This window comes from Arvicanthis niloticus, chromosome 17, assembly GCF_011762505.2.
Source record: "Arvicanthis niloticus isolate mArvNil1 chromosome 17, mArvNil1.pat.X, whole genome shotgun sequence".
NCBI lineage: Eukaryota > Metazoa > Chordata > Mammalia > Rodentia > Muridae > Arvicanthis > Arvicanthis niloticus.
In genome coordinates, this window is record NC_047674.1 from 42,069,511 (window position 1) to 42,092,229 (window position 22,719).

The 22,719-nt window shown below is 37.7% G+C and overlaps 1 protein-coding gene across 12 annotated transcripts in view; it reads left to right on the forward strand.

Moving 5' to 3' along the window:
* Positions 1-22,719, forward strand: part of Fam135a (family with sequence similarity 135 member A) — a 78,869-nt gene that overhangs the window by 40,025 nt on the left and 16,125 nt on the right. For 3 of the 12 annotated variants that reach the window (XM_076915144.1, XM_034521321.2, XM_076915139.1), the window contains 5 exons: positions 2,156-2,205; positions 3,978-4,133; positions 17,348-17,421; positions 19,148-19,302; positions 19,517-21,860. In XM_076915144.1, the coding sequence (XP_076771259.1) occupies positions 2,156-2,205; positions 3,978-4,133; positions 17,348-17,421; positions 19,148-19,302; positions 19,517-21,860 (2,779 nt within the window). Of the gene's footprint in view, positions 1-2,155; positions 2,206-3,977; positions 4,134-17,347; positions 17,422-19,135; positions 19,303-19,516; positions 21,861-22,719 lie in introns of those variants that run through there. The other 9 variants (XM_076915145.1, XM_034521324.2, XM_034521325.2 and 6 more) reach the window with 6 other exon arrangements.

A 22,719-nucleotide genomic window follows, 5' to 3' on the forward strand; every position in this document is an offset into this window, starting at 1 on the left:
ATTTATAGTATGAAATAATGGCCATTTGCAGCATATGTTAGCATTCTGTATAGTGTTTAAATATGCTTCAGGTTTAATTAGTGTACTGCCAGTCTTTCTGCTTAGCTTGTGAACAGTCTAGTTTTATAAAATGCTGCTTAATTAATTAAGGCTTCTCTTAAAAGGGGGGGATGGATTTTTTATTTGTTGGGGAAAGCCTTGACTAAAACTAAAGCATAAACTCGGGGAGTGAGGGGGTGGTGGCACACACCTTTAATTCCAGCCCTAAGAAGGCAGAGGCAAGCAGATCTCTGACCGTGAGGCCAGCCTGGTCTAGAAAGCAGATTCCAGGACAGCCAGTGATACACAGAGAAGCCCTGTTTCAAACAAAATAAACAAAACAAAACCCCCCTAAAACATACAAAAGTCAGTTGTAAATAACATTTGAGTGTGTAAACAGTCAGATCTAGAAAATGCCTGTTACTTGAATATATCTCTAATGTTATAGCCCAATTCTGATTACAAAAATAATATGGGCTCTTTTGTTTTTTGTGGTGAGTGGGGTTCTTTTTTGTTTTTTGTTTTTTGTTTTTTTTTTTTTTTGAAAAGAAATGTTTTAAAGAGACATGTACGTGTAAGTTTATTACATTATTTTCACCAATATTTGGCCAAAGAGTGAAATAGGGAAAATTTTTTTGTATTTACATCAAAGAAGGAAAAGTAGCTTTATTAAAAGTGCTTAAGCTGGGTGGCAGATTTCACTGAATAACTGCTTAAAAAACAACACAAAATTCATAGACTGTATAAAATAGAATTCCATTGTTATAAACCATTAACTCTAAACCTCATATATGCATGTGTTCATTATTTCAAAAACACAGAAGAATATGTTCTAGATTATAACTTGGGACAGTAGGAGAAACAGATGTCATCAAGATAATTAAATAAAATAATGGGTATAATTTTACATTTCTATTAATTGCTATGTCATAGCATTTAGAAAGAAATATAATTAAAACTAATTTTTAAGGTGAGATAAAACTCTCACCTTAAGTGATTTTGAAACCATTGTAATTAAGTTTAGCAGTTGAATTCTGCTTTCACTACTTGTTAAAGATGTTTGTGGGTAGAGGAGATGACTCAGTGGTTAAAGTGCTTGCTACAAAAGTATGAGAACCTGAGTTAGGATTCCTATCACTGAAGTCAAAGCCAGGGGCAACTGCTTGACTATATCCCAAGCAGTGTGGGTATGGGGACTGAAGAACCCCTGGGGTGTGCTGCCAAGCCAGTTACCTAAAACAGTGAGCTCTGATTCAGTGAGAGACTGTTGCAAAGAATAATGTGGCAAGCAAGATCAGGAAGACAGTCCAGCATTGACCCTTTTTTTTTTTTTACACATAAGAATGTTTCCCTGAGATGGCATCTGAAATGTAAATAAAATATAAAATAAAATTAAAAAAAAAGAATGTTTCCCTGAAGTAGCTCACGAGCTATAATAGATATTTGGACTCTCAGATAGAAACATTATAAAAGAGTGTCCAATTTTTATGTTTATCTTCTGAAATGGGATGATGGGATGAATAAATCTAATTATTTATTCTAATTTTAATGATTTTTTTCTTCTGTGGTAGGGAAAGATGATGAGCAGTCTAAAAGTAAATATTGGCATATGAAACTTATGCAGGGTTTGCTGCTGGGGTTTTGTTAACATCAGAAGCCACTGATGTTTCTGACAGTGAAATTAGTTGTGAAATCTGAGCTAATGACTTCATTGCAGCATATCATAGGATGTATCTTTCCTTTGTGTGTGAGAATGATTTTTTTTAAAGTTCATTTTAGTTATGTCTTTCTAGGTTAAAAATTAAAAATATTTAAAGGTTATATTTGAGCTGTTAATGTAATTCTCTTCATTTAAAAATAACTAATCTTTATGTTGTTAGTTTCAGTATTCCCCTGTTGATATTACCATTTTAATTATACATTTCTTAACATGTTTAGCATGTACTTAAGTAAATCATAATTATATGACCAAAAGTCACCTTACTTGTAACTAATATCCTGTTAAATTAGGGATTAACTTTTTATTGCAAAAGATTTTATCCTTCATATAATATCAAAGGTAGTTTTCAGAGCTAACATTGAAATCTTTCCTCTAATTAGTTTTTACCCCTTTCAGAGGAAATGGATGTAGAAGCTCGTCTTACTGAACTGTGTGAAGAAGTTAAGGTATTTGTAGCTTCTTTTTGTTAATACTCATTCTTTGAGTGATTTCTATTCTTAATATTTGTCTAAGAAAATCTAATTACTTATCCTTTTTTTAAAATGCAAAGATAAATTGGGTATTCATGGTAAAACCACAGATGGTCAAAAGCCTCAATATAAAGATAACTTTTGCTTTGAAAAGTTTATTTTGTACATAAAGAACAATTAGCTGATCAAATGTATACGTTTTCTTCTGTGGTTTTATTTAAGTTATTTCTGGACAGGTTTTTAAAACACTTGTGTAGTTTTGTAACATAATTTTTTCCATCTGATGACTTTTAGTTAATATGTAAAGAAGTAAGTTTCCTGTGACACTCTTAAAACACTTCTTCATTTGGCCCTCACCTGCCCCCTTTCCCACACTGCCCTATGACAGTGCTTTAAAATGACAGTTTCCTACAACAGACTAGTTATACCTCAGGCCTCTTCTCTAGCTCATTCTTACAATCACATTGGATACCTAAATGCCCTAACTGTCAGGCTCACTGTAAATCCACTCCTCACCAGCTGTGTCAGTGGGAAAACTCAAAGCCATGAGTCACATGAAACTTTACAGTAGGTTTGGAGCCTATGTCTATGTTTCAGTGAAAACTAGATTCTCTTTGAGAGTGATCTCTTTAATAATTCTAAGTGTGCACGATGTAATTTTATGTAGTATCACAAGGCTTCTTTATAATTCAGGTGACCATTTTCTTTACAAAGTTTTCAGTGTAGGGCTGAAGAGGTGGATGAGTAGTTTAGAACTGTCTGTTCCTCCCAAGGACGGAGGTTCTGTTCCCAGCACCCACAGAGCAATTTACATCGATCTGTGACTCCAGTCCTGAGGGATCTAATACCCTCTTCTGACCTCCATGGGCGCTGAACTCATGTGTACATATATGTGCAGGCAAAAACACTCGTCTACATAAAATGAAGGTTTAGATTACAAACAGATATATAACAGTTGTTCTTTAATAGTTAGCCAAAGGACAATATTCATTTTAAAACAATTATAAAAAAAAATTGCACTCAATATTAAAAAAAAAGAAATGTAGTCTTTTGGAGATTAAAGGGTTGGGTTAGTTTGGTTTCCTTAGGTCTTGGTCTTTTAGTATTTAAATCTCTTCATTCCCATTCCATCCTTTTGGCTGATTTTTATTCATATTACAGCTGCCCTTATATTTGCCTCACATTTCATTCAAGGAGAACCTCCATCTGTCTTACCTCCCCTGAGTCCCTCCTCTCAACCTCAAGCCCTAACGGGACGTGGTGCTGAACCTCCTTTTAAATCCCACTTCTCTGTAAATCTGACATGGGAGATTTTCATTGTGCTGTCACAACTGTTCCTTCTTCAGGCAGCAGAGTTAGCTCTCTTGCAGAGTCAGGATGACTAGTCTGCATCTTATGTTCCAGTATACACTGAATACGGTCCATGTCAGTCAGCTCCTGGTAGGTCTCCTTCACTCTCCCTCCACTCACTGTCCATTCCAGCTTAGCAGACTCCATTTCCATGGTGGAAAGCCCTGTGTTTTCTTTTTACAATTTTAATGTTTTGTTTTTATATATATGTTATGGGCTAGCTCACTGAAATTGTGTCACTATCTATGAGTTAAATAAGAAATCATTATTCAGCTATTCTCTCTGAGCTGTTCTCAGTACACAGTTACCTTCATGCCAGTGTTCTCAGTAGTGTTGTGATGAGACACGAGTCAGTAATTCTCGGCAAGCAGTGAAGCTCTTTGTCCTTTTCCATTTAGAAAGTAGAAAACCCCGATGAACTGGCAGAACTGATCAACATGAACCTTGCACAGCTTTGCTCCCTTCTCATGGCTTTATGGGGACAGTTTCTGGAAGCTATAACCCTGCATGAAGAATTAAGAGTGCTATTAGCACAGGAACACCATACTTTGAGGGTAAGTAAAGAAATGTGGTACTTTTAGTATTATGTATGTTTAGGAATTCCTTATATAATAATGTACATAAGTCAGAAGAGAGACTTCATTGTGTTATTGTTTGATTCTAAAGCCAACTAAGAAACTCTGCTACTAAGAAAACCACCTAAAAGTAAATAAAACATGAATATATGACATGAGATAGCTCCTGGAACCCAAAAGCAGGAGGTAGAGATCAGTCATTTCTGAAGGCCTTTCTTTTATTTCCACCTTGGTTTTACATTTCCTCTTCTAGCCTTTCATAAGAATATGCATTAGGAATTTTGCAAGGTAAAGAAAATATAGATATATTTGCTATAGATCTACTATGGACCTTATTCATAAAGTTTATAAAACTATTTTATTATACAGCATATACTTGTTATTAAATTCTGTATAAATCACATCCTGTACTGTGTGTATATACTCTTGTATGCTACCTTTTTTTTAGCTACCAGTTGTTTTTCTCTTTAATATGCACCATTCATGCATATATAATTACAAAACAAAGGAGGAAGTTAAATGTCTATCAACAGAACAAATTATATATATGTACACACACATATATAATTTGTTCTGTTGATAGACATTTAACTTTCTCCTTTGTTTTGTAACTGTTACAATCCAAAAACAGTTTCCCTGAAGGGAACTTTTATCCCTTCTTCATATAGTGCAGTATGTATTTCCCAAGATTCGCAACACTTAATCCATCATAGTAACCAACTTTAGACATTTTTATACTGATATAATAATAATGTTTTGTATATGGACTGTCTTAATTAAATTTTTGTTGGTATTATAAAGTAAAAAAAAAGTATCCAGAGAGAGGTCTCATAAGAAAGAAAAGGTTTATTTTGACTTAAGGTTCCAGAGAGGGTTCAGTCTACCATGGCCAGGAAAGCATGGTATTAGGAATATGAGGCCTACCACTTACATTGCGTTAGCAGTCCGGAGGCAGAGAGAGAGAGAAGAGAGGAAAGAGAGGAGCACTAAGTAGGGCCAGACCAGAAACCGCAAGGCTTCATTTTCTAAAGGGTCCATGACCTTCCAACAGTATCACCATCTAGTGGCCATGTGTTCAAGCATATGAGCTACAGGGGACATTTCACACTCAAGCTGCAACTCGGCCCATATGTAAATTTGACCAATTGTCATGTCCTATTTGACAGCCTGACTTCTGCCCCTATTTTTAGGATCAAACTCAGATTCACGCATCACATTCAGTTTTAACGGCCCTTTAAATTTATTTAATGTGTAATTATCCTTATGTTTTTACCTTTTGTGACTGATTGTGTTTTGCAGAGTATTGGCCAGGGGTTGCATAGAGTATCCTCAGTTTGGTCTTTTCTTTCTAGTAAATAGAGTAAAATGACACAACGTAAGTAGGGATGTTGTATTTCATTTCTTTCTCATAGTTTGATAAATGATATTTTTCTAAGGAGTTTTTCTATTCTGTCTATATTTTTAAATTTTAAATTTACTATTACCAAATAACAGAATTCCCCCCTTTTTAATATCTACAAGTTCTGTAGTGTTTTCCACCATTCATGACTAATATTTTTATACTCTTATCTTTCTCAGAATTGGCCTTAAAGAGAAAGTCTCTCATTTTATTAGTATTTTTAGTGGATTATTTTTTCATGTTGTTATTTCTCTCTTTGTTGTGTTTTGTTTTCTGTCTTGCTCTTGTTACTATATTTTAGTAAGTAGGATTGTCATTCTGGAACCTTTTTAGGGGTCTTCCTTAGAAGTTCTTTAATAAAGAGTAGTCATTTCTAAAAGACTTAACATGAGATTTCACAGTGGATAAAATAGTGTAGTTGCAGTAGTCACCTTACTAATGATCTTTAACTTAGTGTAGTAATTTAAAATGAATAGCTCAATAAATGCAGCGTGTTTCTTCCAAGCAATTTTCATTAACATTTTTCACCACCAAGACCTTGAGCAGTGATGAGTTTTAGTAGAAATGCACCCAGCTCCCTGTGGTGTGGTGTGGTGTGGTGTGGTGTGGTGTGGTGTGGTGTGGTGTGTGTGGTGTGGTGTGGTGTGTGTGGTGTGGTGTGTGTGGTGTGTGGTGTGGTGTGTGTGGTGTGTGTGGTGTGGTGTGTGTGGTGTGGTGTGTGTGGTGTGGTGTGTGTGTGGTGTGGTGTGGTGTGATGTGGTGTGGTGTGGTGTGTGTGTGGTGTGTGTGGTGTGGTGTGTGTGGTGTGTGGTGTGGTGTGTGTGGTGTGTGGTGTGTGTGGTGTGGTGTGTGTGGTGTGGTATGTGTGGTGTGTGGTGTGGTGTGTGTGGTGTGTGTGGTGTGGTGTGTGTGGTGTGGTGTGTGTGGTGTGGTGTGTGTGGTGTGGTGTGTGTGTGTGTGGTGTGGTGTGTGTGGTGTGGTGTGTGTGGTGTGTGTGGTGTGGTGGGTGTGGTGTGGTGTGTGTGGTGTGGTGTGTGTGTGTGGTGTGGTGTGGTGTGATGTGGTGTGGTGTGGTGTGTGTGTGGTGTGTGGTGTGTGTGGTGTGGTGTGTGTGGTGTGTGGTGTGGTGTGTGTGGTGTGTGTGGTGTGGTGTGTGTGGTGTGGTGTGTGTGGTGTGTGGTGTGGTGTGTGTGGTGTGTGTGGTGTGGTGTGTGTGGTGTGGTGTGTGTGTGTGTGGTGTGGTGTGATGTGGTGTGGTGTGGTATGGTACTAACTCTAATGAATTAAAGCCTTTCTCCTGCTGCTCTTTGGAAATGAGGACTTGAGTGCCAGCCTTCTGCCTCAGGGATGTCACTGCATCCTTGTCATGGTTTTCTTGATAGCCATTCTGACTGGAATGTGATGAAATCACAAAGCCACCACATGTTTATTGACTTTTGAGAACTTTGTTTTCAAATAGTTCACTAGGCCGTTCACTGATTGGTTGATGTAGACTCAGAAGCTGCTACGTTTTCTTTCATGTGCAAAACATAGATTTTCAATCGTGGGAGTGGGCATAGGGAGAGCAGTGAGGGTGAGATGGAAGAGATTTTAAGGGAGTGGTGGGAAAAGTGTGGGTAGGGGAAACATAAGTGGGAGTTATCTAATGAGGGGAGGATCGGGAGATGGCATGCATGTGTGAAAGCTCTGATGACATTGCTCTGTGTGCCATCCTTAAATATTTTATTACTTAAGAGGAAAAACAACACAAAAACCCCCTGATCCTAGGCAAGGCTAAGAAGATAAGTAATTCTTAATACAAGTTGATAGGAAACAAGTCTATTTGAATGTTACTCTTTATAAAGCTCACAAATGGTTTAGCATACAGAGGATACTCTTCAAAATATATTTAAAACTTTTTAATAGAGAAAAGTTCAATCGTTTTGACAAATGGCTGTTACTACCTTCTGAGCCCTAGTATAGTTTGTGGAAAGAAAATGATAGTAAAGATTGGAAACAACTTCATAACCTACTTTGTGGAGGTCAAGCTGTCTTGAATAGAAACAAAAATATAAATATAAAAATCGGCTGGTGAACACACTTTGAGAAGGAATAAAAAAAGGGAGACAGAGATCAGATTTGTAGAAAACTAAATGCTAGGAGCTAGAGAGGTGGGTAAGAACACTTGTGCAAGCACAAGGATCTGTCTTCAAAAGCACAACACCATAGAAAATGTCAGACATGGCTATGTATGCCTGCAATCCCAGCATTGGAGGGTGTCTTAGGGTTTTACTGCTGTGAACAAACACCATGACCAAGGCAACTCTTATAAGGACATTTAATTGGGGCTGGCTTACAGGTTCAGAGGTTCAGTCCATTATCATCAAGGTGGGAGCATGGCAGCGTCCAAACAGGCATGGTGCAGGAGGAACTGAGAGTTTTACATCTTCCTCTGAAGGCAGCTAGGAGAAGACTGGCTCCCACGTGATTAGAGGAGGGTCTTAAAGCCCAGGCCCACAGTGATACACTTGTAATAACAAGGCCACACCTACTCTAAAAAGACCACACATTCTAATAGTGCCATTTCCTGGGCCAAGTATATGCAAACCACAATATAGGATGAAATCAGATGGAACTTGAAAATCTCTTGGATCAGGCAGCCTAGCTAAAATGGCAAATTTCCCATTCAGTAAGAGACCATTTTTCAAGGGAGCAATAGAGGAAGGCAGAATATCTTCTTACACTTGACATTCATTAAATGACAAAGATAACTTTGAACATTATACTCTAGCTTCCTTTTCCATGCCCTTTCTAATACCAAAATAGCCTATATTTTAACTTCTAAAGGAAAAAAAATACAATGAGAAATGCTGTAGTGCCTCGCTTTGTAGTGTATCACAAACCTGTGGCAGTTATAGCTTTGATTGACTTCTGGTTTCCATGTATTCAATTCAGCATGAACTTACTAAACTACCTTGACATTCTGAAAGGCCTATGATAACCAAAGTAGCCCAAAAGTTGTACAATATCTGTTCAGGGAAAGCCAGCATAGGAAAGGGCATGGTTTTATGATGTATTCACTAGTAACAACATTGTACTAGGTCACAGAGGTGAACTTTGATAAGGAGTCTCTTGCTCTTTCTGTGGCTTCCTTCCTTGCTCCCCTGTTCTTACACTTACTCTGGTTCTGGGTATTGAGCCCAGAGCCTTGAGTGGCAAGTGTTCTCCCACAGAGTTGCATGAACAGTTCCTAGTGACATCTCTTGTATTACAATGTTTGTATTGTAAGATGACCAGAGATTTATATTTAACCAGAGATTTATATTTAATGTTACTTATCAATTATTTAATGTTAATATTAAATATTATAGCTTATACCCAGAATATTATTAATCCAGTACTAAACAGATCACTGTGTGTAGTTTGAAGACTTGCAATGCTGAACTTTGTGCATATTCTTACTAGTGCTGACTTATTTTAGTCTCTTTGACTCATGTCAGTCTCAGTTGAACTGGACAATTCCTTTTTAGGGCTGATGGTCAAACTTTTTGACATATAAGGATGAGTTATCCCCCAACCTGTGTAAACTATTAGCTGTGTTGTGTCTGATGTTTGAAATGACATTTATGTCAATATAACATTGTCAGAATGCCTAGTTATATTTGTATTTCAAATAAATAGCATATAATAGGTCTATATCCATATAGAAATAAGCATATCCAATGTATTCCTATGTAATTGCATACTAAAGTATCAAAGAACTTATCTTTGTCTTTGTATCTTTAAATCAAGTATGTGTGCTGCAGAAAACACAATTCAGAAAACTAATTTTGAGTCCATTTACTTTATATGGAGCCTGTGGCAAACATTTGGTCTTACTGGGCTTATAATTTTGTAATTCTAACCAACAACAAAGAAACTCCAGTTTCATATGGTGTTCCATTGTTCCATAACTTAGCAGGGGGAGAGTCCTTACCTAGTGTGCACGGGCTCTGGGTTGTTTGATCGTCATTGCAGCAAAACTTTTCAAAAGGAAAGAGGAAGGGTAGAACCTGGGGCTAGAACTGGGGCAAGGATTATAATTAGACTTTAAACACCTAAACTTGTTGGAACATGTCTATAACCTCAGTACTCAGGAGGCTATGAGAAACTTAAAAACTTAGGAGCAACCTGGGCTTGGTAAGACTTTGTCTTACAAACAGATAGCAACACCGCCACCAGACTTCACGTGGATAAGAGGGAACCCTGACACTGCTGGTGGGAGAGGATTATATGTTGTTAGTTTGTTTTTATTATTTGCGACTCCTAGGTTTTTTCTGAATACACAAAATCATTAGTGTATACATGACAGGAAAGAAGAAGTAAAGCTGTCTAGAGGACGGACAAGAGGGAGAAGGGAGGTCTGAGAGGAAGTGTGCTCAATGAAGTATGTTCCCGTAGAATAAACTATAGTCCAGGGCACCGTAGCAAACCTTGCATTCTGATTCTTGCCTGCTGTGCCATTTGTGTGTTGCACATAAGGTGACATATAATCTCAGTTATATTTTCTGTGATCACCATGGCAATAAAAGATATGGATTTGAATTTTCAGTTGTTTGAATATGAACTGATAAGAACATACTTCATTTGCATGTATTTAATGGAATTGATGACTTAAAGTATTAAACATCCCACTGATAGCCTAATGGCTAGGAAATCAAAATATGTATTGATAAGACTTCTACAGTCAGTGCAATAGGTAACAGGTAGCTGTTTCCCAAAACTTTTTTCTTTCTTTTTTTTTGTGATTAGAAAAACATATATAACAAGTTAAAGATATATACATACATATATACATACATACATATATACATATATATATACATATATACATACATACATACATACATACATACATACATATATATATATGTAGCATTTGTTGTACTTACAGTGTTATGCAGTTGTCACCTTTACCTTCATCCAGGACCTTTACCCAGAGGGGAACCTGCCGTTCTTCCCTTCCCTCCCTCCCTCTTCTGTGGTCACTGGTCTCACTTACAGTTTATATCGGTGGGCACAACCCTAGCTATTGTGCTTGCCTCCTTTCAGTACACTGTTCTGAGTTCATCCTGTTACTGCATATGTTAGTACTTCATCTTACGGCCAAATTCCATTGGATAGATAAACCACTAGTATGCTGTAAGTGGGAATTACTCATCATAGACTCCTGTATTCGGGAACCCATGGTGACACCCTTGTAGAGGGTTATGCAACATTTGAGACTGGCCTATTTGGCAAAAGGTGGTCATGCCTTCAGAGTCTATCTTGTGGTTCTGAACCAAGGCAACAGCAAGCATGCTGTGCCTGCCATTTTGGACAGTCCCCTCTGAGATTGTGAGTTAAAGTAAGCATCTCTCCTTACAATACTTCTGTCACATTGACAAAACGTAATGGAATTCTTTTGCCTCTGACTACCATGAGTAGTGATGCTATGAAATTTGTCTGAAAATATTTGCATGACTACCTGTTGTCGTTTCTGTTGACAATATATCCAGGAATAGAATTAGTGCGTCATACAGTAATTCTCTGTTTAGTTTTCTGGGAACCACTGTGTAAACTTTTTTACACGGCATTTGTACAATTTTACATTCCTACTAGCAATGCAGAAGGATTCTGTGACTTCTGCAAATCTGTGCCGGCACTTATTATCTGTAGTCTGTTGGGTATGTATGTGTGTATATAGTACGCATGTATTCTCTGTAGTCTGTTGGGTATGTATGTGCGTATATAGTATGCATGGACATGGGGGTGCCCATAGCTCCTCTTATTTGTATTATATTAAATTTGTTTTGGAAATAATTTTACTGTTTTTGGAAGTGATGTTTTCCCATCACTTTCCCATCTAAATTACCCCATGTCAGTTGTCATTGTGTTTCAGTGGAAGCTGATTCATTTGTTTGCTTGCCTGTTTGACCAGGGATGGAACCAGGACCTGGTATTTGAGGGTGTTTGTTTGCTTATTGGCTTCTTTTCATAAAGCTAAACTTTCTCTAAAAGGTTTTAAAAAGAGAACCGCTACTTACATAACATTTATGTTATCTTGAAGTCATCTTTAAGAACTGCATTTACTTCCTAACTGTGCCTTACATCCTCCTGCTTCTTTGAATGTTAATGCATTCTTCTTCAGTTCTTGATACTGGTTTTTGATGTATTGTCCAGTTTTATAGCTTATTTTAATTATATGATGGGTCAATTCTTGCTACTGTTCTTTGATGTGTTTTGTCGAGTTTTGTATTTATTTTAATTATATCCTGGGTTCTAAATCAGTTATTCAGTAATGAAATTAAAGTAGAAATTAAAATAGAAATTTTCAAGCCTGGCTAAGGAACATTTAAAAATAAATAAATAAATAATGATTGAGGTCCAGAGTGAGGTACATGTTTTTACGTTCGCCAAGTTATTATCTACTGTTGCCTGAATGAACACCATTCTTACAGGAAGAGTGGGAGATGGACGTTGGCATGTCCTCCTTTGAATACAGTTCTGACTGTGGGGAAAGCACAGATTTACCTTGGCACTTAAGACTACCAAATTGACTAACCCTCATTCTGACGTGTAGATACTGCTTTCCAGTAAGCACAGTGGGCCAGGGAACTATGAAAAGCTTTAACCAAGATTTAAGATTTAAAAAAAAAAGAAAGAAAAGAAAACGTTGGCTGCTTGATGTTACAACTCAGTGGTAAATCACTTGCCTAGCTTGTACAAGGCTCTGAGTTTGACCCAAGACACCAAAAATAAATGAATAAATGTGAATAAGTGAATGAATCAGTAAATAAATGAATATTTTCAGCAGTGTGGGTACACTGTATATTCTAGGAGGAGTTTGAAATAGCCACGTTTCCATTTTTACCTCTTTACAGTGATGTAAAAAGTTTTCATTGCATTTTTAAAGCTATATTCATCTATTTAATCTAATATTCTTTTAAAACAACTGTGAATATGAATGCTAAGATATTAAGGAATATTTTCTAGATAAAGAGGTTTTTTTATTTTTACAAGGTTTGAACAGACTTTTATCTTTACTGTCATTATAAATAACTTTTATATGTAAGCATTCAAAAACATATAGAGCATTTTCCTAAATATATCTATCCAAAGTAAACTTTAATTGCTAATAATGTACTTTCTAAGGCATTTTTTTCTTTTAAACTATTTTAATTTTTACTTGGAAAATTTATGATTCATGGTTTTTCACTTTCTTTAGTAGAGTGTAATACCTGTAATTTACCCTTTTCCTAATGATGGAATTATTATAAAGTTTACATAATATTCTCAACTTGAATATACTGGCATCCTATTCTACCAAAATCATTGGAATATTAGATCCTATGTTAAAAGGTTCCAAGTTGTATTTTTTATTATTATTAATTTTTTATTCTTTATTTACAAAGATTTTTGGAAGAGGGTTATTATTTTATTTTCTTTACCAAAAGGTTTCTCTTCTTTTTTTTTTGTTTTTTTTTTTTTTGTTTTTAACTTTTTGCTCCTTGAGATTTTCTTTCTTTTCTTTTCTTTTTATTGGATATTTTATTTACATTTCAGATGTTATTCCTTTCCCCATTTCGCCCCCCCCACCCAGAAACTGCCTATCCCATACTCCCTCCTCTTGATTCTATGAGGATTTGCACCCATCCATCCAGCTCCCCGCCCTCGAATTTCCCCACACTGGGGTATCCAGCCTTCAAGGGACCAAGAACCTCCTCTCCCACCTATCCCCGACAAGGCCATCCTCTCCTACATATACAGCTGGAGCCATGGGTCCGTCCGCATGAGTTCCCCGGCTGGTAGTTTAGACCCTGGGAGCTCTAGTTGGTTGGTATTATTGTTCTCCCCATGGGACCTCAAACCCTTTCAGCTTCTTCAGTCTTCTCTCTAACTCCTCCATTGGGAACCCCATGATTAGTTCAATGGTTAGCTGTGAGCGTCTCCATCTGAATATGTCAGGCTCTGGCAGACCTCTAAGGAGACAGCTATATCAGGCTCCTGTCAGCATGCACTTCCTGGCATCCACATCAGCATCTGCCTTTGGTGACTGCACATGGGATGGATACCCTGGTGGAGCAGTCTCCGGATGGCCCCTCCTTCAGTTTCTGTCCTACACTTTGTCTCTTCATTTGCTCCCATGAGGATTTTGTTACTCCAAGAAGGACCAGAGCACCCACACTTTGGTCTTCCTTCTTCATGAGCTTCACATGGTCTGTGAGTTGTATCTTGGGTATTGGGAGCTTTTGGGCTAATATCCACTTATCAATGAGTGCATACCATGTGTGCTCTTTTGTGATTGAGTTACCTCACTCAGGATGATATTTTCTAGTTCCATACATTTCTAAGAATTTCTCGATTTCATTGTTTTTTATAGCTGAGTAGTAAGTACTCCATTGTATAAATGTACCACTTTTTTTTGTATCCATTCCTTTGTTGAAGGACATCTGGGTTCTTTCCAGCTTCTGGCTATTATAAATAAGGCTACTATGAACATAGTGGTGCATATGTCCTTGTTATATGTTGGAGCATCTTCTGGGTATATGCCCAGGAGTGGTATAGCTGGATCGTCAGGTAATACTATGTCCAGTTTTCTGAGGAACCGCCAGACTGATTTCCGGAGTGGTTGCATCAGCTTGCAATCCCACCAGCAATGGAGGAGTGTTCCTCTTTCTCCGCATCCTCGCCAGCATCTACTATCACCTGAGATTTTGATCTTAGTCATTCTGACTGGTGTGAGGTGGAATCTCAGGGTTGTTTTGATTTGCATTTCCCTGATGACTAAGAATGTTGAACATTTCTTTAGGTGTTTCTCGGCCATTTGAGTTTCTTCAATTGAGAAGGATTATTTTTTTTAAGTGGTTAGCTAGTTAGTTAGCAGGTTAGGTTAGTCAGGTTTTTTGTTTGTTTTTGGGTTTTGGGTTTTGTTTTTTGTTTTGAGACAGAGTCTTACTATGCTGCTCTAACTGTCCTGGAACTCAGCATGTAGACCATGCTGGCCTTGTACTCACAGAGATCCACTTCTGCCTTTCAAGTACTGATAGTAAAGGCATGTGCTACCATGCCCACGGTGGATTTTTCCATATCAGGTTATTATAGCTGGGCATGGTAGTTCATGTGTGTAATCCCTGTGCGTGAATAACAGAGTCAGGATTGCCATGAGCTTCTGATCAACATGAACTACATAGCGAGGACAAGGCTACAGAGTAAGACCTTGTCTCAAAAAAGAAAAGAGAAGAGAAAGCAAGCAAGCAATGGTTCTCACAGTGTCATCTGACTAGTTATGTGCAGTTCTCTGTGCAAATCGTCATGTTTTCTCTGACGAATATATTCATGTCATTAGTACAATGATGCTTTCATGTCAGAATTCATCAAATTGCACTTTAATGTGTAATACCATAACTCAGATGTCCCTCCATAGAACCAGAAAATGCTGAGCTACAGATACAGTTTTCTGGGCAGGCACTGCCTCACATGTGTGCTGGGTTCAGATCCCAGCACCAGGAAGAGCAGAAAGGCTTAAAATAAAATGGCCTGTCATATGGACAAAAATAAAAGTTTTCTTTTTTAATTTACTCTTTTGGAAGAGATGTGGATAGAGAAATTAATTCATTTAAATAAGTTAGAATTGTATCTAATATTAAATGTGAAATAGTTTGTATAATGGTATTCTTTTATATAATAAAAGATATACCATTTTTTATTTTGTAAAAATAATTTATTTTTATTTTGTAAAAATATAGAAATATATTTTGTATAATAGTTTGTATTATGGTATTCTATAACACAAAGAGCAAAGGACATGCAATCAAATAAACATTTGTAAAGCGCCTTTATTTTTCAGGTTAATGTAAACATTATAATCTATGACATGGAGACCCTGCACACTTAGTGTTAGGCTTATAAACTTAGCATAAAAAAATAACCTTAACAGTTTGAACAAAATAGTAGAGTGAAACCAGAAAAAGAACATTTAGCTCTTTAAAGCCAAAGTTCAGCTTTTTTTATTTGTTCAAGTTTGAATAGTTGTGATATTGCCAAGCAAATTATTTATAAATTAGAGTATAAAACCAAACTCACTTTTTTTTAAGCAGGTATAACAAAGCAATAATATGGGGGGAGGGGGTGTTGTCTTCCTTAAATTTAAATTAGCAAATCTAACAAATTTTAGTATTATGTGTTGCCATCAGGTGGCAGTCATATCACAGTTATCATCACACAATAGACTCATTCATTGCATATTTTTATCTCAGTGTGCTAATAACTCAGAGAATTTGGGGAAGGAGCTTCATTTGAGTACTTAAGGCAAGGCAGTATTTCTGTAACAAAGCCTTGGTGTAGAAAGACAAAAAGATAAGACCTTTTAGATCACAGATTTGGAGTTTCCCAATGGGTACTTTAAAGGCCAAGCCTCTCACTTCCTTTGCTCTTTTTGCAGTAGCTTCCTCACTTACTAACAAAGATATCTCCATAGTGACAGGCTTGCTGTAGGAATCAGGGCAGCTAAGGAGAAAGAGGAAGCAGCTCACTGACCCTAGAAATGCAGTGGAGGCTAAAGGAAAGGAAGGCTGCGTGAAATGAAAACGGAGTCCTCTGAGGAACAGCCAAAGGAGGAAGAAAGGAGTTCAGGAAAAGTGTATAGTATTAAAGAAATATAACAAAACTTCTGTCTTCATTCACTTAATGTAATAAAAATACACAATTATACTTTATACTTTTTATATTTTTTATACCAAGTAAACGTGTACACACACACCAAAAAAATCTTTAGCATAGTATTACTTGAGCATGTGACTATTTCTCCTCCCTCTATATACCCGAGCAAGACATCTTTCCCTCTCTCAGTTGCCTTCCTAGTACTCTAGTACCAAAAAATCAAAACAAAAACCCTCCCTTTTTATAACTAAAAATAAATGTCAAAATACAAATGCAATGGAGGAAATAGCAAATTCAATATATATTTACCAAGTACATTCCTCTATAGCATGCCAAAATACATGAGCAGGCACAAAAGTTATCAAAACACAGCTTCTTCAGCCATCATGGCGAACACCTTTGATCCTGGCATTGGGGAAGCAGAGGTAAGTAGATCTCAGTGAGTTCAAGGCCAGCCTGGTCTACATTGCAAGATCCAGACTAAACAGACCTAAACAGTTAGACCCGATCTTAAAAAGCAAAATACAAAACCTAGTTCCTGTTCTGAAGAAGACCTTATTACTAGAAAGGGCTGTGATTTGTGCATAGTTATGTTAAGGCAGGATGCAGTGAGCGAGCATTAGAACAGCAGCTCAAAAGCCTGTGTTTGTATAGACTGTCCACATTGAAACTCCTGTGGCACATATTCTTCATTCTTCACAATGCCATGTGCACAAGTATTGATTATTATTTGAAAGTGCATCTCCTGAAGTTCAGAGGTCAAATGCCCAAAGTCACAGTGTTAATAGGTCAGTCAGTTCATGGTCATGTACATTAATGTCTGTCATAGGGGGCATCATCCCCCAAGTGTCAGGAAGTGTTTCAGAAACTCTAGACGAAGCAAATAAGGCAAGTACCATCTTCACCTTTAAGGAGGAGACGTGAGAGAGAAAATGTAAACTCTTCTCACTGAGTTCTTTTGTTTCTTTAGTCCACACAACCTAGAAATGCAGTGATGTAGCAGCACGAAAGGAAGACGTTGAGTTCTGACAGGCCTGGCTTTGGGTGCCTGGTGGAGTCGGCATCTCTGCCCGTATTCTCTGTTAGACTGACTCGAGCTGCCACGTGATCAAGGCTCCTTTTTTAACTTCTTTAGGTTCGCAGATTTTCGGAGGCATTCTTCTGTTTTGAACATCCAAGAGAAGCTGCCATTGCCTACCAAGAACTCCAGTAAGTAGCACAAATTCAAAATGCAGATAATTCTATTTTATATCGTTTTACATATGATATCTTAAACATAATGACTGACTTCATTGTGTTTAAAGCAGAAGAAAATGAAGCAATTTCAGAGTTAGAGCTCGAATCACATTAGGTTTAATTCTAGGAATTTTCTCTTGAAAGTCCCTCTCTGATCAAATAAAAGCATAATGGACTTGCACTGTGTCCCTTGAGGCAAGCTTTGCCACACCTTTGATAGTGCCATAGACCTGTGCTTTTCCCAGTGCCGCTGTCGTGTGCTTTTCCTCTCTCGGGTCAGAACAGCTCACATTCGTCATTTTCTTGTAGCACCTTCGCAGTCTGAATGTGAGTGGCACTGCCCTCCATGACATAAGTGATACAGTTAAAATAACCAAAATAGCTGGACAGTGGTGGCACACATTTTAGTCCCAGCAGTGAGGAGTCAGAGGCAGGTGCATCTCTGTGTTTGAGGCCACCCTAGTCTACATAGGATTTCCAGAACAGCCAGGGCTACACAGAGGAACCATGTCTTGAAAAACAAAACAAAAATCCAAAAAAAATGCCTTTCATCTTTTTTACTGAATATTTGTTAGGTCTCATTTTCTTTGTCTTAAAAGAGTTGTTTGAGGTAATTTTACTTGAAAAAAAGTAAAACACACACAAAGTAATGAATTATGTATAATTTTATATATATGAACTTTTGAACAAGCAAAACTTTAAGGTGAGGAAAGTCCAAACAGTGGTCCTCTTGGGGTTGACTTGGGCGGGAAAATAGGGAAATGGGGGTGGTGGAGTGACACTGAGTAGATGGAAATACTCTGTGTTGCATATGTGTTTGTCAAATCTTAGGATATATTTTAGTCTTACCTCCTCAAAGCACCTATAACAATAACGGCATCAAGGGTAGTCAGTAGTACATTATAAAACTAGGGCAAGTGTTAGTTGTGCGGACTGGGCAATAATTAAATGGAGTTTTTATTATACACTTTTGACTTTTTGAATTTTTTTATTAAAATTTTTTGGATTTTCCATGTGTCTGATATTTTTTCCTGAATGTGTGTATATGTTCACCATGTGTGTGCCTGGTGCTATTGGTGATCAGAAAAGGAATTCAGATCTCCTGGAACCATAGTTACAGATGGTTGTGAGCCACCATGTGAGTGCTGGGATTCAAACGGGGCCTTTTGCTAGAACAGTGAGTGCTTTTAATCACTGCGTCATCCATCTTCTAGTCCCCTAGAACATTTTTCTGATCATTATCTTGTTTTAGAAATTTATATATCTTCTTTTAAATAGCTGTTCAATGTACTTGTCAGTATGTATTAATAAAGCAGCCATGTGGAGAACACATTTTTCCTGTGTTTTCTTTATATAATTAGTAAGCATTGAACTTTTGGTACTACTTCTATGTGCTATTTACAGCAAATTTGACCCTTCAACCAGTATGCATTGACATTCACCTTGAAATAATATAGGAAATGATACAATACATTAAGAATTAGTTTGTCAACAAACTATAATTTTATGACAATAATTTAGTATCAGTAAACCTTAATTTTCATTTTACCTGTTTTTATCTCTGACAAAGAAAATGTTCCCAAGGATATAGTATCTTGAAAGAAACTAGAACTGGCGGGGGAAGAGAACAGGATAGAGTTTAAAGTGGAGGTGGGTGTAATGATTTTTCACTACCATCTGACTTCAGGATATTTTTCAGTGCTCAGAGTCATCTACAGATGTGCACCGCTATCAAAAACACTTCCTTCTGCAGCTCTCTTCCACCCCTACCTATTGAATGTAGTGAATTAGATGGAGATCTCAATTCATTACCTATAATCTTTGAAGATAGGTATTTAGATTCAGTTATTGAAGGTAAGTATAATCTAACTAAAATACATAAGCTCTGTATTTCAATTTCGGTATATTCTTCCAAATATACATGAAATCATCCCCTAATAGTAAATCATTTTCCCCTCTAGTTTCATTTGCTTTTGAGGAAAGTAGAAAAGTTATAGTTAGAAAAAGTAGTTTTGATCCTTTGAGTTCTCAGACTTGTAAACTTGAATCTTTTTTCTTTGAATAAAAGACTTAGATGCGCCCTGGATGGGAATTCAAAGTCTTCAGATATCAGAGGCCAGTAAAATGGATAAACATGAGACTGAAGAAAGCTCTGTAGCAGGACTTTCTAGCCCAGAGTTGAAGGTCAGACCTGCTGTTGCCTCCAGTAATTGCTATACAGAAGGTGAAAAGCAGCTAACAAAATCTCTGAAAGGAAAGAATGAAGAATCAAATAAATCCAAGGTTAAGGTCACTAAGCTCATGAAAACAATGAAACCAGAAAACACAAAAAAGTTAATAAAACAGAACTCTAAAGATTCTGTGGTTTTAGTAAGCTACAAATGTTTGAAAACTACAGCATCAAGTGATCTCACTAAATGCTTTGAAGGCAATCCTTCACATAGTCAGAAGGAAAGTCTGGATCCCACAATGTGTAGAGATAATTTTGACCCAAAGAGCTACATCAGACAGCCAAGTCAAAAGGAAGCTAGCTCTTTGTCAGCTAATACAGACAGAACTGAACACAAGTCTCCAGATACTGAAAATATGCAACCAGACCAGTTTGATCTCTTGAACTCTGGCAGCCTAAATCTTTGTGCAAATTTGTCCATTTCAGGTAAACTTGCTATTTCCCATGACGATAGTGATATCCCAGATACGGAACAAAATCTGGCATCTAGAAGTCCATCAGATGATTGCCATGACTATCAGACAACCCCGTCGTCAGGAGTTAGAGCACTTGAAGTCAAGTCCAGCAGTAAAGAGTCTTTCAGTAGAGAGAAAATAAATGTTGAAATAGGACCTTGGACAGAGCTTCGAGAAGATGAACTATTTGTGGATAATTTACTGCCCAGTTTTGAGGCCTTAGACTCTAATGATAAATCCAAGTCTATAGATATACCACTTGAAAAGGATGCTTTACAGGAAGCAAAATGTCATTCTACTGAAGAATCATTAACTACATTCAAAAGTAATCTACCTGCTCCTTCTACAAAAGAATATCATGTTGTAGTAAGTAGCGACACAATTAAATTACCAGATACTAATGCCATGTATGCCTCCTCTAGATTTTCAGATTCAGGTGTTGAAAGTGAACCAAGTTCTTTTGCAACACACCCAAATCCAGAAATAGCCTTTGAAACGCTCCAAGGACCAGGTCCTTGCAATAATGAAAGATTATTTCCTCAGCTTTTGATGAAGCCTGATCACAATGTAAAATTTTCATTAGGAAGTCATTGCACTGAGAGCACAAGTGCATTAAGTGAAATACAGTCATCTTTGACGTCAATAAACTCCCTGCCTTCTGATGATGAACTGTCACCTGATGATAACTGTAAGAAACCTGCTGTACCTGACTGTCATCTAAGTGATAGTAAAACTGTATTCAATCTAGGAACAATGGACCTGCCAAAGTACGACGATACTAAAAAGTCAAGTATTATTTTGCAACAACAATGTGTTGTTTTTTCAGGGCATTTGGACGATGATACATCAGCAGTGCATTCCTTAGATTTAAGCAGTGAGAACCCTTTGCAGCTTGTTTTATCGGGTGAAGATGCTTCCAGTGGTGTGAGAAATAACTGGGGCTCCAAGCCTCATTTGGACACCGTCTTGACAGGCTCCCAGAGCCATGGTTCCTCTAGTAACAGCCCCACGGACACAGTGCCAACACTAAATCCAAAACTGATTTGCTTAGGTTCTTCTTGTGTGGTTTCAGGTTCTGTTTGCTCTGATGCAGAGCTCAGTGAGGATAGAGCTGTGGAAGGAAAAAGCAGTGAGCCATTAAGTTACAAACAGATGTGTTCAGAAGCCCCTGTTGTTGGCAGTGACCCTCTGAGTACAGGTGACTCTCTTTCCAGTAGTACTGACGTGGTAAAACAAGGGCTGGTGGAAAATTACTTTGGATCTCAGAGCAGTACAGATGTTTCTGATGTATGTGCTGTTACCTCCCACAGCCCAGTTCGCTCTCAGGAAACCTGTGACAAAGGGACTAGTGATCTTCATCAGGGTCAGGGCAAAGAGGAGGAGGAGGATCAAGAAATGGTTCAAAATGGGTATCATGAAGAAACAGAGTTTTCAGTTATGGATGGAACAGTAAATGTTCACTGTCTAAGTGGAGATGAGCTAGGAGAAGAAAGACATGAACAGTCTGAAAAACTAAGCAGTGGCTATCTGAGGGCTGGTGTAACTGTTCCTGCTGTTTGTACGTCTGGTTGTTTGTCCTTCCCATCTGCTCCGCGAGAGTCTCCTTGTGTTAAATATTCTTCTAGAAGTAAAGTTGATGCCATTACAAAGCAGCCAAGCAGCATTTCTTACAGCTTCACCTCTTCAACCTCCTGGTATGAAAATTCACCAAAACCTCAAATACACGCGTAAGTAACGGCACTCAATATTCTGTGCTAAGCGCGTATCTGCAACATCAGTATAGTGCCACAAGGTGGACTCCTTTGTTGTTTCCTCTAACAGAATATGTTTCCTTGATTGTAAAATGGTGAAATGGGCACAGTATACCTTTGAAAGTCTGCTCACAAATGGTCCTGTCGTAGGTTAGATCTGCTTTTCAGCAGTTTTATGTTAGAAGTGTACAGTAGCTAAGATTAAAACTCTGCTTTTGTCAGTACATCAGTTCTCCCTCATAACCTCAGGGAAGAGCTGGGCTGTGATGAGTACAGGTGAGACATATGGGTAATAGTAAGGAAATGAATGACACATCTGTAGGGCCTCCTTAAACCTACTGGACCATTGTCAGTCCCTTGCTTAAGTAAGTTGTTTCCAGTAGCAGATTGATCTGTGTGCACGGGTTCCTAAGATTGTCTATTTCAACCTAGATCAAACTATGATCTGTGAGGTGAGGAGTTGGACATGTGTACAGTAGATTTTTAAAGTAACAGATTACTCTGGATTCTATATAAAACCTAAAGCAATAATGTGGTAACAGTCATTGGTTTGAAAACTTACATACTAGCTTGACGTAATAGCATATGTTTTTAATCCCACACTCAGGAGTGAGTCAGGCAGATCTTTATGAGCTTAAGGCCAGCCTGCCCTCCCAGGGACAACCATGGCCACATAGACCCTGTCTCAGGAACAAACAAAAACTGGTGGCACCTTTGGGTTCTTCTCAGTCTCTCTGAGGCATCAGAAGGCAAAGTCTCTGTGTCGTCACCCAGTGTGTACTCCAGAGGCTGCTCTTCGTCCACGCCTTCCTTTCCACTTGGTTTCAGCCAAATG